The 14693-nt window shown below is 54.2% G+C and overlaps 1 protein-coding gene across 1 annotated transcript in view; it reads left to right on the plus strand.

Annotated features, from left to right (window-relative positions):
- The window catches only part of Nptxr (neuronal pentraxin receptor), a 41563-nt gene extending 27904 nt beyond the window's left edge, over positions 1 to 13659 (plus strand). Inside the window, exons 6-9 of the mRNA XM_085679209.2 lie at positions 6237 to 6456; positions 7427 to 7674; positions 9467 to 9646; positions 10006 to 13659. Coding sequence (XP_085535335.2) covers positions 6237 to 6456; positions 7427 to 7674; positions 9467 to 9646; positions 10006 to 10230 — 873 coding nt within the window. The 3' untranslated portion in view covers positions 10231 to 13659. The remainder of the gene's footprint in view (positions 1 to 6236; positions 6457 to 7426; positions 7675 to 9466; positions 9647 to 10005) is intronic.
- The last annotated feature ends 1034 nt before the right edge of the window (positions 13660 to 14693 follow it).

Here is a 14693-nt window from a genome sequence, read left to right on the forward strand (position 1 = left end):
AGGTTCAGGATTGGTTTAGGCAGAATTTCCTTGATATATGCCCCATCCTCCACTGCCCTGCCCCCATTCTGGAGCAGAGCCATGGTGAAGAGCATCCTGATGAGAGAGCCCCAGCGGATGATGGGTTCAGGAAAGCCACGCTTTCTGATATTCTAACAGTGATCGTCTGTATTACTAAGCACTTACTATGCTTCCGGAACTTCGTATCAACCCATTTAACCCTCCCTCCACTCTATGGAGGAGACCTTATGCCTCTTTCCCAAACAAACCAGACTCAGAGAGGTTAAAATACTGACCCTAGGTTGCCCAATATCAGAGCCTGGATTTGCCTTCTCAGTATCTAGCTCCAGGGTCCTGTCTGGTTCTTCATGGATGCTATGCTCAGGAATCAGACATTCCCCACCTACAAGACAGTGAGAGAATGCAAGGGAGAGCAGTGCTCACCTTCGTCTTGGGTCCTAGCAGTGTGATGGTGCTGGCCCAAGTCTCGGAGGTTGGCCCTGCCAGTGTGGAGGTTCCCCTGGGCTGCCAGGAGCAGCTGGTCTCCTTTAGGTATGTATTATACATCGACTCTTTCCGCCTCTGTCACATGAAATAGGCTGTGTACATTTCTGTCCTGGGTGGGGGGGGGGAAGGGACCCGAAGGCTCAGAGGCTGAGGGATGCAACCTGGCAGACCTCTGCCCTTGCCCCTGTCAGGGTTCCCCTCTGCAAAGACTCTATAGGGAGGACCTGGGGTGGAGTTCCATCAGTAGAACACTCGCCAAGCACGCGCAGAGCCCTGGGTGCAGTGCCTAGCACAAAGTAAAGTTCAGCTACACACCTGAAATCCTAACTTTTAGAAGCAAAAGGATGAGACTTTGAAAGTCATCCTCAGCTACTTGGAGAGTTCAAGGCCAGCCTGGGCTACATGCAACACCATCTCAAAACACCTAACAAACCTACAGCAGACCAGATGTTTCCTAAATACCCTACCAGCTCTAAATGGCCCCACATGTGCCAATTGCATGGCACTTACTGCTTGGAACGCTCTTTCCAGACCTGTTTTCATGTCTGTAAAATGGGTATGAAAAGCCCCTCACTGAGCCTGTAGTGGTAGGCCTTCATCCTAGCTTCTGCCTGGCTTTGTAACCCTGGATCTGCTAGTCTCATGCCGTTACCTCAGACCCTCCTGTTTCTGATCCTCAATGATCCCATCTATTAAATGGGAAGGGACACCCCAAGCCCTTTATAAAAAGTCTCTTGTCCTCCCAGAAAGAGAGGCCCTTCCTTCTGGGACAGAAGTAGAGTTGCTTTTTATTTCTGTGATCTACAATACATCCATGGCCTGTCAGGGTTCACGCCTCATTTATAAAGGGCTCAAATTCTGAGTGGACATGTCTGGGCAGTAAATGTGGGCACTCCCAAGATAACAGTTAGAGCCTTCTCAGGTCCTGAAGGCTCCCTTGGGACCCACAGAGTCATTGGGGTCCTCCTCCTTCTGACTATGGTCACTATTAATAAGGTTTGTGTGTGTGTGTGTGTGTGTGTGTGTGTGTGTACTTGGTTTTTTGAGACAGGGTTTCTCTGTGTAGCCCTGGCTATCCTAGAACTCTCTTTGTAGACCAGGCTGGCCTCGAACTCGGAGATCCACCTGCCACTGCCCCTCCTGTGCTGGGATTAATGGTGTGTGCTACCATACCTTATCCAGTAATGAGTTTGCTTGTATTTTAACCTTGAATGGCTTTGTGCCAGTGCCATTAAGTCAGGTGCCTGTGGCAGTGGCCACTTGTCACTGTTTGGAGGCACCATCACACGCTAGCCTGTTCTGAGGATGGACCTTCGAGTTCTGTTTAATTCTAGCTTGAAGCTGCTGTGAACACTGTATGGTCTCTTCAGGTGGCCATCAGCCCTCCTTTCTGCTGGCCCTGTCCCCAGCAGTGGGCTGCCTGGGTGCCGGCAGGGACATATATTTAGCATATGTAGGTACTGTGACACATTTTCCCAAAGTGGCTGTGAGCATCTCCACACCCACCCAGGAGCAAGCCTCGCCTACCAGGCCTGGTCAACTGCAAGCTTCCCTGAGCTGGTGGGTGCAAAGGACTCAGGACTCTCATGTGTATGGTTCTGCTAATCCATGGCGTCAGGCACTGTGCCACCCCAGAAATCTTTGCCCGTGGTGGGATGAGGTCAATGATTACGCTGCTCTCAAAGGAATGAACGTAACAGGGTGACCCCAAGATGGTTTGAGTGTCTTATCTCTGTTGAACTCTGAGGACAACTGTTGAGTTTATGTGTCCTCCATAGCTCTCCCTAAGGGAAATAGGATCAGAGAGGTCAAGGCACATGTCCAAGGCCCACAGCACGGTGGGGCTGAGCTAAGACTGTTGCTGGGATTTCTGAGGAAAATGATCTGGGATGGGGAGTCCCTGTCTTTGCCGAGGACACCAGGGGAGGCTCGGCAGCATCAGGACTGTGCACAGGTGCCTCAGCTGGCTTTTTGATCAAGCCAACCAGCTCCATTTTCCCCTCAGTAAAGATAATAGTCACAGTAACAACTGCTTTAGGGCCACACGGGACACGCCACCTTAGGTCCGGCTTACATCTTATCCCTTGCACCCCGAATGCAGGAAGTATTAACATATGGCCTGACCACCACGAGGTCACCACAGATCACCACCACCACAGATGACCACGAGGGTCAGAGTGGTCAAGCAGCTTGCTCGAGGCCACAGATCCCGTCCGTGAGGAATCCAACAGCTGTGCAGACCGCTCAGCTAAGAGTTGGTGATAGGCAGGCAGGCAGGCAGGCACCGCGTTGCCAGGGCACAGCGTGGCTGGATGAACGAGTGAATGAGGGCTCAGAAGCCGTGACAGCGCTTGGAGCCCCAATCTCTTCTTAGAGCATCTTGGCTCGGGCTTGAGGGAAGCTGCCATCTGGGAGCACAGGAGCTCTCTCGGGCGAGGGTGGGGAGGGCCGGGAAGAGTATTCCTGGCAGAAGGAACAGCATGTGCTGGAGTCTCAGGGTGAGATGGATTTAGGGTGTTGGGGCACGGGCACCTCATTCTGAATCAATCTTCTCACCCCTGCCTTCTGCCTGAGCCGCCTCCTCCCCCAGGCGCCTGACGTCTGGCGGTGCTGACTGCTGACCGTCCTGTCCTGTGCCTAGTTTTCTCTCAATGTAATAATTTGACAAATGATTTCAGGGTTGGATATGGAAATGTGGATCTTTTCAAGGCATTTATTTACTTATTTTTGAGATGGTTTCTCACGTAACCCAGGCAGGTTGGCCTTGAACTCAATATGTAGCCAAGGATAACCTTAAACTTCTGACCCTCCTGAGGGCTGGGGTCACAGGGCATTCACTGCTTCACATGGTTTGTGCAGTGCTGGGGCCCTCTGCCAACTGAGTTGAGTCTCCAGCCCCTTTAAGACGTAGTGAGGTAGTGTTGGTGGCAGTGACCGTAGCCAGCACTCCACCCAGCTCGCAGGCCTGCTCCCCGGTGGGCTCTTGTACCAGCAGGGAAACTGAGGCACAGCATTTTGCTTGTTTTTTTGAGACAGGTCTTCTCTATAGCTTTGGAGCCTCGAACTCACAGAGATCCACCTGCCTCTGCCTCACAAGTGCTAGGATTAAATGCGTGTGCTGCCGCCACCACCTGGCGAGACACAGCATCTTTTGATAACCAGCCACTCAGCTGGTGGAATAGGGGCGTGAGCTGGCAGGACTCACAGGATATTGGCACAGTTGAGTGGAGGGGCCTGCACCACTGTTCCCAGAACCTGGCTGAGCAGGCAAGGGTGGGCTGCAAGGATCCTCAAGTCAGGCCTTTCCTCTACTTTTGTCACAAAAGAAGTAGCCACTTGCATGAAGCCAAGCCTTCTTTCCCAGTTCTTTTAAGACCTCAGCCATGTCTCACTAGCAGGATTATCCTGTGGGACCCTCTGTGAGCCTGACTTTCTCATGGCCGCTGAGACCATGCCTTTCCTAGCTGCCAGGGCAATGTTATATACCCACTTTGCAGAAGAACAAACTGAGACTCAGAATGTGAGGGTTGGTACCAGGAGTGGGCACAGGATTGCTGTGTGACATTAGGCTGGCAGCCCACCCTCTCTGAGCCTCAACACCCTGGTCTCTAACTTAGTCCTCAGGAGGTAGGAGCAACTGAGAAATGTTTGTGCCATGTCTGGTATTAGCAATGCTGCTGCCCTTGGCATTCCCTGTTGAGTACTAAGGAGTCTCCCATTCCACCCCGATCCCCATTAGCTCATAATGGCTGAGCTGGTCCTAGAACCCTGGGGTTTGGCTCTAGGCCCAGATAGAATAAAGTTTACCACAGACTCTCAGCATCCCACCTGGAGTCCGGCCCTCCCTTCCTGCCCTATCAGGCACTGAGTGGGGGATAGTGTGACATCATCTCCGCTTGTCCCCCTACCATCTCAGGCTGGGGCCCACTTGGCACGAAGCCCGGAGCCCACGCCGCACAGCCTGCGCCTGTGGCAGATGGAAGCGGGGTGGGGGCGTCGTGTTTCTCTGATTCACATGCTGGGGTGGGAGGGCTGCTGCTTCCTAGCCTCTGAGCCCCCTCCTCCGTGGCCTCCTGGTGCCACCAAACAGGAGCTTCAACAGAGGACAGCTTGTACGCTTACCCCAGCCACCTGTGTGTCCCCCTTTAAGGAAACAGCCAAACCCTGCAGTGTCCTGGTCACTCAGTGGGGAAGGAGGAGGGAAGGAGGACACCACCCAGCTAGAGACAGGACAGTGTCTCTCAGCATCGCTTGAGTACCTTCTGGTCACTGGCCCTGCTCCTGAGGACAACTTAGGGACCCTTTCAGCCTAGGTGAGCCAGCCCTAGCCTTGATGGCCATTTGCTTCGTGACATTGAACATGCCTCTTAGCCTTTCCTGTGATAAGGGCACAGGCGTGTTCCCTGTGTGGATGTACTCTGTAGCACAAGAGCTGATGTGGTAACCAGTGGTGTGACCTCCAGGCTGAGGAGGTGCGGGGCCTCACCCCCACCACAGCTACTGTCCCTCGGGAGCAGAGTAGCGGGGTGATGGTCCCCACATGGTGACTGTGGTCAGGACTGTGGTGTGCAGGAAGAGAGGCCTGTAGCCTGACTGGGGTGCGGGTCAGCCACAGGGTTTGGGGTGCATGAGTTGTGTTGAAAAGCAGCAGTGTAACACAAGCCACACCCATCCTATGGGTCTGTCACAGCCGGGAAGCTCGATGGGAGTCACAGGGAGCACTTCCGGTTCAAACAGCTCTCCATCCTGCTCACCACCACCCGCCACAGGCTCCTGTCAGCATCTGTCATGAATCCCCCTGGGGAGCCCTGCACCCTCCGTGTCCTATCTTTCTTCAGCTCTGACGAGTGTCTCCCTCCTGAGGCGTGAGGTTGCCTTGAAGGATTGGAGGTCTTCGGCGAGTTCAAACTTGACCCTCACCTCTGCTCAGAGAGTCCTCCCAATTTGGTCATTGGCCAGTCCCGAATGAGGACCTGGTATGCCCCACAAGCACCCACTGTGTGCGTGAACACCTACTGTGTGCACCAGGGAGTGAATACCCTTTTCAGTCCAAACCTGTGGCCTGGCCTGCCTGCCTCAATTCTGCCCACCAGGGTTTAAGACATGACAAAGAGGGACCGTGAACACTGTCCTCATCCTGCGGCTGGATAGTGTCAGAGCCTGCCTTGGGATACCCTGAATAAGATGGACTTTGGTGCCAGCTCTGTTTATTGGCATTGGCCACATAATCCTCCCCAGGATGATTCCAAGATGACAGAACAATTGTCTCATGAGGAAATAAGTCCAGAACAGGCTATAGGTTTTCCCTTCATCATACAGGCGGTTGGTTCCCAAGCTGGGTCTGAGTCCTTAACTGTCACTTGAGTCTGGGATCCTTACCACAATTCCAAGATAATGATACCAGAGTCGCATCCAGAGGGCCAGGCTGCAGGCGTGTCCTGGGAGGTCACAAATGCCCTCCCTCCACTGCGTCCCAGCCCTTGGAGGGGGATTCTTGTCATGGGGCCCAACCACAGAGGGCTCTAGAAGCCTCCGGTGTGGTCCTTTTCCGCTACGAAACTCTGCTTGTTTGAGTTCATTCCTGCTGCCTACCAGCTCTGTGCGTAGGCTGCCTGCCTTTGCCTCGCTCTCCCAGCTTTGCCGACCGGAAGCCAGGCTCACCTGTGGTGGCCGGCAGAGTGGCGGCATCTCCGTGTGACATCACCGTCCTTTCTTTTTCTCTGGAGCAGCAGGAGCTCCCAGCCCGTGGGAACCTCTCCTCGGCACCAGCCCCAGCCATGCCCACCTCCCTGCACTCCAAGATGGACGAGCTAGAAGGCCAGCTGCTGGCAAAGGTGCTGGCGCTGGAGAAGGAACGTGTTGCCCTCAGTCACGGCAGCCACCAGCAGCGACAGGAGGTGGAGAAGGAGCTGGATGCCCTGCAGGGTCGCGTGGCAGAGCTGGAGCATGGTAGGTCCCAGAGCGCAGATAACTGAGCTGCGAAGGCCCCGGTCTCTGGCGGCGACTTCCAGAGGCTGTGGAGCATGAGAGGAAGGGTCCGCTTGGGGGATCGTTGCCACTCCCAAAGCCACTGCTAACAATTAATTGTCATCTTCTGGTTCTGCTGGGCCCAGGAGCTGGCTGTGCAGTGACACGCTGGCCGATTTAATTGCCACGAACTGCAGGTTTTTTCACAGGTAATGACGGTGAGTTTGAGAGAGGTCAAGGGACTTGTCAAAGGTCACACAACCAGGGAACAGGTGTCTACACCCATGACTGGATCCTTCCGATTCCTGACCATGTGTTTAGCTGTCCACAATTAGCGCCTTTTGCTAATCTGCCAGCCTTCTGGTGTTTATTTAACCCTCAGGCCTGGCGCTGCCAGGGGTCCGAGAATTGTAACGGACAGTGTGTAGGTACCAGGACTCCTGGATTCCAAGGCTGTCACAGACTCGCTCTGTGACCTTTCAAGGTCATTTTCTTTCCTCAGGCCTCATGGTTTTCACTTGAGAGGTGGAGAGTGGGATTAGGGACGTATGAACTCCCATGGGCCCTTGTGAGTTCAAGTTAGGGAAATGGGAAGCTGGGAGTGGCACGCATGTCTTCCTGGAAGAGGGGTCTTAAGCCAGCTCTGGAGAGCAGAAGCAAAGGTACCTGTGGGAGCTAAGGGGTCATGCTGGGTTCAGCTGTAGAGGAACAGTGGCGGGGGGGGGGGTGTGGGGTGTGGAGTGGGGGGCCTCCAGGGAGGCACCCAGTTGAGTACTTGAAATGTGGCAGTGGCCTCTGTCCCCAGTCAGTCCAGCCCCTACCACCCCACACACCAACACCCTGAGGACCAGGGGAAGTGCCTTCTCTTAACTGCCTGCGCCCTAGTGGCCTGGAGCCATCAGCCTTCACTGCCATTGCGCCGTGTCCACTGACCTTGCCCTGTCCCTTCCAGGGTCCTCGGCCTACAGTCCCCCAGATGCCTTCAAGGTCAGCATCCCCATCCGCAACAACTACATGTATGCCCGCATTCGCAAGGCGCTTCCGGAACTCTATGCCTTCACTGCCTGCATGTGGCTACGCTCCAGGTCGGGTGGCTCTGGCCAGGGCACTCCTTTCTCCTACTCGGTGCCTGGGCAAGCCAATGAGATCGTGCTGCTAGAGGCCGGCCCTGAGCCAATGGAACTGCTGATTAACGACAAGGTGGGCGGAGTCTAGGACATGGGCGGGGCTTAGGGCTCGGGCTGGGGACGGGTGGGCTCTGCTTCCCAAAAAACAGTGCTTCCCCCCCCCCCCCGTACTACCTCGGTGCTAAATGTGGGTTGATACTTTCTTTCTCCTGTTCACCATACTCAGCACACATTAAACACCTACTGTGTGCCAAGTTCGGTTCTGGCAATATAGACAATCCAGAAGCGGGCGGGGCTGACTAACGAAGGGGAAACAGGCTGAGTTCCAGGGCATGTGGCTAGAGCGCAGCCTACAGGTGTCTGCACCTCGAGCCCTGTGCATTCTCCTGAACAGAGAGAGAGAGGAAAAGAACTATTAAAGGGCTTGTCTGGCGAGAGGCGGGCTGCTGTGATCCCCAAGGCATATACCACAGGTATACATCTGGAAGGTCCTCTGGGCGACCAGGAGACTGGAGATAGTAACCCAGTAGGTCATTGTGTTGTATTGAAGTCCTAAGATCACAGGGGTGACCAGGCTCCACGTGAGAGAGCTGTCCAGACCCCTTCATCTTGGCCTGCCTCTGCCACTTGGTAGAGGGCCGCAGTAGGCTCCCGAGATGGAGAATTCAGCACCTTGGACAGGGCACAACGCAGTCAGCTTTGTTCATCGCTGCGGCCCTTCCTCCTCCTGGCCTGTTTACTCTGCTGGAAGCTCTAGATTTGCTGTCCCATAGCCGAGTCCATGTCCTTCCATGGGACTTTTGTCTTGGCCCACAGTTTGGGGTACAGTAGGTCTTGGGAAGTCAGGACAGCAGGAGCAGCGCTAGCTGTGAGGGCCCCAGTGTGAGGTGGCTGATCGATCACATTGCATCCACAGTCGGGAAGCAGAGGGAGATGAATGGGGTTCTCCTGCTGGCTTCTTCTCTTTTATTCAGTCTGGGAACTGCGGCCCAGCAGCCACATTTGGCCTTCCTACCACCAGATCCCTCTAGAAACACTCCCTCACGAGCAGTAATGCCCAGAGGCACGTCTCCTGGGTGATTCCAAATCCAGCCAAGCTGAGAGTGGAGGTGAACAGTCACGGGCAATGTTGTCCCTGAAGCCCAGCTGTCCCATGCATGCATGATTTGTTCAAGGCCATGCCCAGATCCACCCTCAGAGTCTGGAATGGGGCCTGGCACCCAGCAGGCATCAGAGAATGCCTTATGAAGTCGTAGTCATGAAGCTTTTGTGAGATAAAGCCACGGATAAGTGGTGTTCACCTCACAGACCAGCACCAAGCCATCAACAGAGGCTTCCAAAACACCATGAGCAAGAGACCCAGGTTGCATCTAGGCTCATGATTGATGAACCATGTCTGCCTTGGGGGCAGGAAGAGGCAGCAACTGTGTATGCTGTCTTCCACTTTATAGATGAGGCCTTGGAAGACAAGAACAGCCTCCTCAAGGTCACATAGGCGCTGGTGGCAGATCCAGGGTCAGACGCTGGGACCTAGCCTCTGAGTCCAAGGCTCCTTCTGTCATAATGAATGGGCCCCACTGTGTGCTAGGCACTGATTTAGATGTATAATGGAAATGGGTTTGTGGACACTGTCCCTACCATGTGTGACCTTGAAGCCCTGAAAACCACAAAGATAGTCCCTGTGACCTGACGGAAACTGCTTGGCGGGGTCATTGGAAGAGGGAGAGCCAGGACAAGAAAGACAATGGATAGAACCAAATCAAGCCTTGGGTTCTGTCCCTCAAGCAAAGCTGTGAGGCTGGCTGCAAAGCCATGCCACTTCTCCAGCCTTGGGCCTCTCACCTGGGTTTGCGTCCTCTGTCCAGGTGGCCCAGCTGCCTCTGAGCCTGAAGGACAGCAATTGGCACCATATCTGCATTGCCTGGACTACCAGGGATGGCCTGTGGTCTGCGTACCAGGATGGTGAACTGCGGGGCTCTGGTGAGAACCTGGCAGCCTGGCACCCCATCAAGCCACATGGCATCCTGATCCTGGGCCAAGAACAGGTAAGGCTCAGTGGTGTGCACCCCCAAGTCTCTACTGCACCTACTCTGGGGCCCCTGCCAAGGACACGAGAGGAACTGGAGCAGAAGCTAGCATCTTGTCTGACCCACCAGTTTGCAGATGGGCAGCAGATAGCTAAAGAACAGGCAGAGCTGAAACCTGGGAGGAGGCTGGAACCTTAGAGTGGTACTGAGGAGGGCATGAACCTTGGGAGTGAGGCTGGAGCCTTGGGAGGCAGCTTCCTTGGGTGGGGCTAGAACCTTGGGAACCTAGCTTTGGCAGGTACGGACCTGGTTGGATTGCCTCTGTCCTTCTCTGATCCCATGTCTTTCTCCTTTCTTTGTTTTCTCTCTTGGCCCAGGATACCCTGGGGGGCCGATTTGATGCCACCCAGGCCTTCGTTGGTGACATCGCAAAGTTCAACTTGTGGGACCATGCCCTGACACCTGCCCAGGTCCTAGGCATGGCCAACTGCACTGGACCACTGATGGGCAATGTCCTCCCCTGGGAGGATAAGCTGGTGGAGGCCTTTGGAGGTGCTAAGAAGGCCTCCTTTGATGTCTGCAAGGGGAGGGCCAAGGCATGAGGGGCCACCTTGCTCAGGGCCCCTCACTTGCCTGTCACTTTGGGGACCTCCTCAGCCTGTCCATGTGCTGGCCTTCCCCTCCAACCACATTCCTGGCCATACCTCTCACTTCCCATCACTTCCCACACCTCCCAAATGCCCTGCCCTGGATGGATGACCCCTCAGCCACATGGGTAGGGACCAGTTTCTCAAGTCATTTGGTCTAGCCCAGGGGAGTCAAGGCAGTCTCGCCTCCTGGGAATGTGTTGGCTCCGTCTCTCCGCTCACACCCTCAGCCTCCCACCAGTCACATCAGACCCCACTAATCCCAACATTCCCTGAGGGGTTGTGGGTAGAGGTGGCCTTTGACCCTCTCAACTCACGCTTCAGGCCTACACCAGGCCATAGAAGAGATGCCAAGATGTATGAGATCAGACCCTCCTTGTCTGTCTTCCTCAGTTGCCCACAGGGGCTACGGGATCATCGCCTCCACAGCCCCCTCCCCCTCCCTCTTTGCACTCATTCCTTTGTGTGTTGTGGTTTGAATGTTGGTTTGATGTCAGTTCAAACCCCACCTCAATTTCCAGGATGTTCCCTTCCAGCTCCCACCTAACAGCCAGGGACCAAGACCTTGGAGGCTAAAGGGCTGTAATTACCCCTGTACCTCCTGGCAACTTTGCCCACCAGCATGGTTGACCACCCCACCCCCATGCCTATGACAGGACCTGGGTCACTCTAGCCTAGCCTGAGAGCATCCAAAGCAGAGGCACTGTAGCCCAGGAGACATTTTCCTGCCAGAGCCCAGTGGCTTAGCCACCATAGAACTCCTTCTGCATGGCCCTGGAAAGACCGGAGGATACTGAGAGGGAGGACCCTGTTGCTGACTTGCTGTGTGACCTGTAAGAACCTATCCTTTCTGGACCTGGCTTTCCTCCTTTGTGAGCTGAGGCCATAATGTTGGTCGCATCTGAGAATGCTGCATTTAGAACATGTAATGAGCCATGATACCTGGTGGACAGAGCAGGGAAGGACAGCACGGAAGGCCCAGTGGCTTTAGCACAGAAGATTCTGGACCTGGATAGCAGATGGGATCAGACGAGGCAGGGGTTGGTTAGGGTCACAGCTGGCTCAAAGGGTCAGGATCAAGGATAAGGTTCAAGGCAGACCAGACACACATAAGCATTAGTTCCCAATGGCGCCTTCATCCTGGCTCTTCTGAGAGCATCTCAGCTAGTGGCTTCCTGTTCTCTGTCTATAAGCAAGTCCCCCAGGAGCACAGAAGAATGTCAGTGCTGAGAAAGGATGCCCAACATGAGCTTCTGCTTGTGGAAGATGCGGAAGAGCAGAGAAGGCAATGAACTTGTTCACGATTATATGGCCCAGGACTTCTGAATCCCTCCTCAGTGTTCCTTCCTGTGTACCATACTGCCTGTCCTTAAGGGTCTTTGAGCCCAGCTTATCCCTGTGCAGGGAGGCATTTGAGAGGACACAATGCTTTTCAGAAGGGCACTGGGACATCTCAATGGGCTGGCCATCCAGCCTCAGGAGGTGAAGGAAAGAGCCAGGACAGACAGATGCCTGAGGATATAGGGTCCTCCTGGTCCTCTCCCAAGCACTGAAGCAGTAGCAGGCTGACTGAATCAGTGGGCACTGGTGCCCCCCACCTATGCCCCTGCCAACTTTTGTTCCTGTCTGTGCTCCCCATGGCCATTCTGCCTGAGATATGACTCAGGAGTGGGAGGTTGCAGTCTATGCCCGGGAAGTGTGTCCAAGACTTGCCTCTGGCCCGCAGATCTGTTTCCATTTTGAGAGCAACTACACGGCTCAGTACCTCCATCCCCATCCCCTGAAGATAGTTGCAGCTGCTTCACCCAGACCTGCTGAGATCCCCGTTGCCCAGTAACAGCCAATGACATCAGCTCCAGTGCTGGGTCAAGTGTCTGTCGTTCAAGTTGTTGCTGGGTGACAGCTGGATTCAGAACTTAGACCTCAGGGACTCTGAGCTTCATCAGGCTTTTGCTATTGTTCTAGAAGAGGTAGCTTTAAAGGAGGCCTTGGGAGGACAGAGTCTTAGGAAGAATGTGACAGAAACTGCCGGGTCATTTGAGCCCACCAGGCACACCATCCTGATCCTTTCTGCTTTGTCACGGTGGCAATGAGAAATGACACCTCAGTCACACTCCCGTGCCAGTTCACCCTGGTTCAACTCCAACCACCTCCCCAGGAGAAAGAAATGGAGGCATGGGGCATGAGTGTGGGCCACTAGGGAAAGGGCTGGCTCTCTATTTCCAGAGCCCTCACCTGCCCTCTTCTATTGTGTTAGAAACATTCCCTGAGCACGTAGACCCCTGTTTTCATGCCTTCTGCTGCTTCAAAAAGACGACTGTGACCCTGAACTGCCCCTGGGTCTGATGAAGATGGAGCTGGGCTTGTTAGGTAGCCTTAGACACTGCAACTCCAATCGAGCGCTGTGTCTGCACCATCTGGTTTGTCCTCAAAGCACAGTTATGAGGTAAGGCTGGTCTTAGCTTATGATGCAGGAGAGAAGGACACACTCTGAGAGGGTAAAGTAACTTACCCAGAATCAGCCAACAGATAACAGTGCAGTTTCTCTTCGGAGGCAGGTTACATGCCCAGAGGACGTTGCCACCTCCTTTAGGGTACAGAAGGAGCAGAGGTGGGGTGTGAAGGGTCTCTCACCTACGCTCAGGCCTCAGCCTCTACCTGGGCTGCAGTTTGCAGGGTGGGAAAGGAAGAAGGCAGGGCGAAGGTGGCTCCTCCTCAGCCTCCTGTTCTGGACAAGGCCTGTGCCAGGTGCTCTAAGCTGATCCCTGCCAGCTTCCCCACCTCTGAGGCATGTAGTGCCATTTCCCACGTCCCAAGACATCATCTCGCTACGGTTAAACATGATTGGGGACCACAAACAGGGGCATGAGGATCTGTGGGAGGGAACTCAACCCTTGGCTTGCAGATGGGGAAGTCGAATCCTGGCTGGAGAGTTCACATGACCCTTGACCCCTCTGACTGCTTTCTCTTCTCCATTTTCCCTCAAAACTGGGTCCCACCTACCCATAAGTCCCAGCACCCTTGACCTGAGAAAACTGGAGAAGTGTCTCCTCCCAGATAAGGGCCTCCTCTCCTCACCCCTTCACTCCAGCTACCTGCCAACCCCAGATCCCACCTCCCAGTCTATCCCCTGTCCCTGCTGGGTGGGGAACCTGGCTCCTTCTCAGACTGAGCAGCCAGCAGCGAGCATGTGAAGTTGTCATCGGACACTGAGATGAGTGCCCTCCACTGCCTCCCTCCCTCCCTCTGCTCGATTTTGTATATAAGTGATATGAGATATTTTGTGTGTGAGAGTGTGTGTGTGTGTGATTTGTGTCATGGTTTTGTTACCATTTTTGTTTTTGTAAATTTGAACGTTCAAAATAAACATGTGGTTTACTCGGAGGAGGCTCTTTTGTAATGTGGGAGTTGGGGTACCCTGACCCACCAACAGAGCAACAATTGCCCCAAAGCCTCACCCATCTGTATCTGCCCACACCTGGCCTGGGTGGTTCCTCTGAGCTAGGTTCAGAAATACAATTTCCCAGGTTTTCCAAGAAAGGCAGCATAGAAGCAAGTCCCACGTGGAAAGTGCCCCAGTTCTAACTCGACTTTGGCCTCATTCCCAACACCCCTTCCCCATCTGTGCCCCAGTTCCAGGATCCGGGTCCCTGGTGTTGCTTAGGACCCAATCTTCCTGAGTCACATGCCCAGACCACAAGAGACCTGCATCCCTTGGGGGCCTTGGGAGGTGGTACAAGAAGAAAAAAACTATGGTGTCACAGCCCCTCTCCTTCCCTCCCCAGGTTTTGTCTAGGCTCATCTGGTGTCTCTGACCTCTAGACTGGACTCAGACTAGCACTAGGATCCATACCATCTTAGGTGGAACTTACCAGCGTGGCATTATTCCCTGATGAACTTGACCTCAAGTGGTGACCTTTAGAAAATCAGGGTAGAGGGGCAGGGTTGACAGAGCTTCCCAAACTCTCAAGAGTGCATTTAGCCTTGGCAGACACACATCATATGTGAAAGCCACGCTTGACGCTACTGAGGCCTCTGAGCATCTGTGAGATTCCAGATTTGTATTTAAAATACAATCTCCGGGAGCTGTAGACAGATACACCTGAAGACTGAGCTGCTGGCCAACGCGCCTTGTCTATTCCATCTTACACTTACACCACTTTCCTTGCGAACACCCTCTCTCTGTCCCACTGAGCTGGCAATGTCCCACCACCCAGGGAAATCCCCTTCTGCCTGCTCAGGCAAATGTAGCAGGCAAACCTGGGGCTCCGTAAGCATTAACCACACAAATCCATGGCCAGAAATGGCCGAGGAACACCCATCCATCCCCTCCTGCCTCTGATCGAGGTCTGGCTTTCCCAAACAGTAGTATTATATCCTCTCTGTCCTCAGCCTACAGCTCTCTTCCCCAGCCCTGC

Source organism: Myodes glareolus, chromosome 19 (assembly GCF_982192425.1).
Source record: "Myodes glareolus chromosome 19, mMyoGla1.1, whole genome shotgun sequence".
NCBI classification, from domain to species: Eukaryota; Metazoa; Chordata; class Mammalia; order Rodentia; family Cricetidae; genus Myodes; species Myodes glareolus.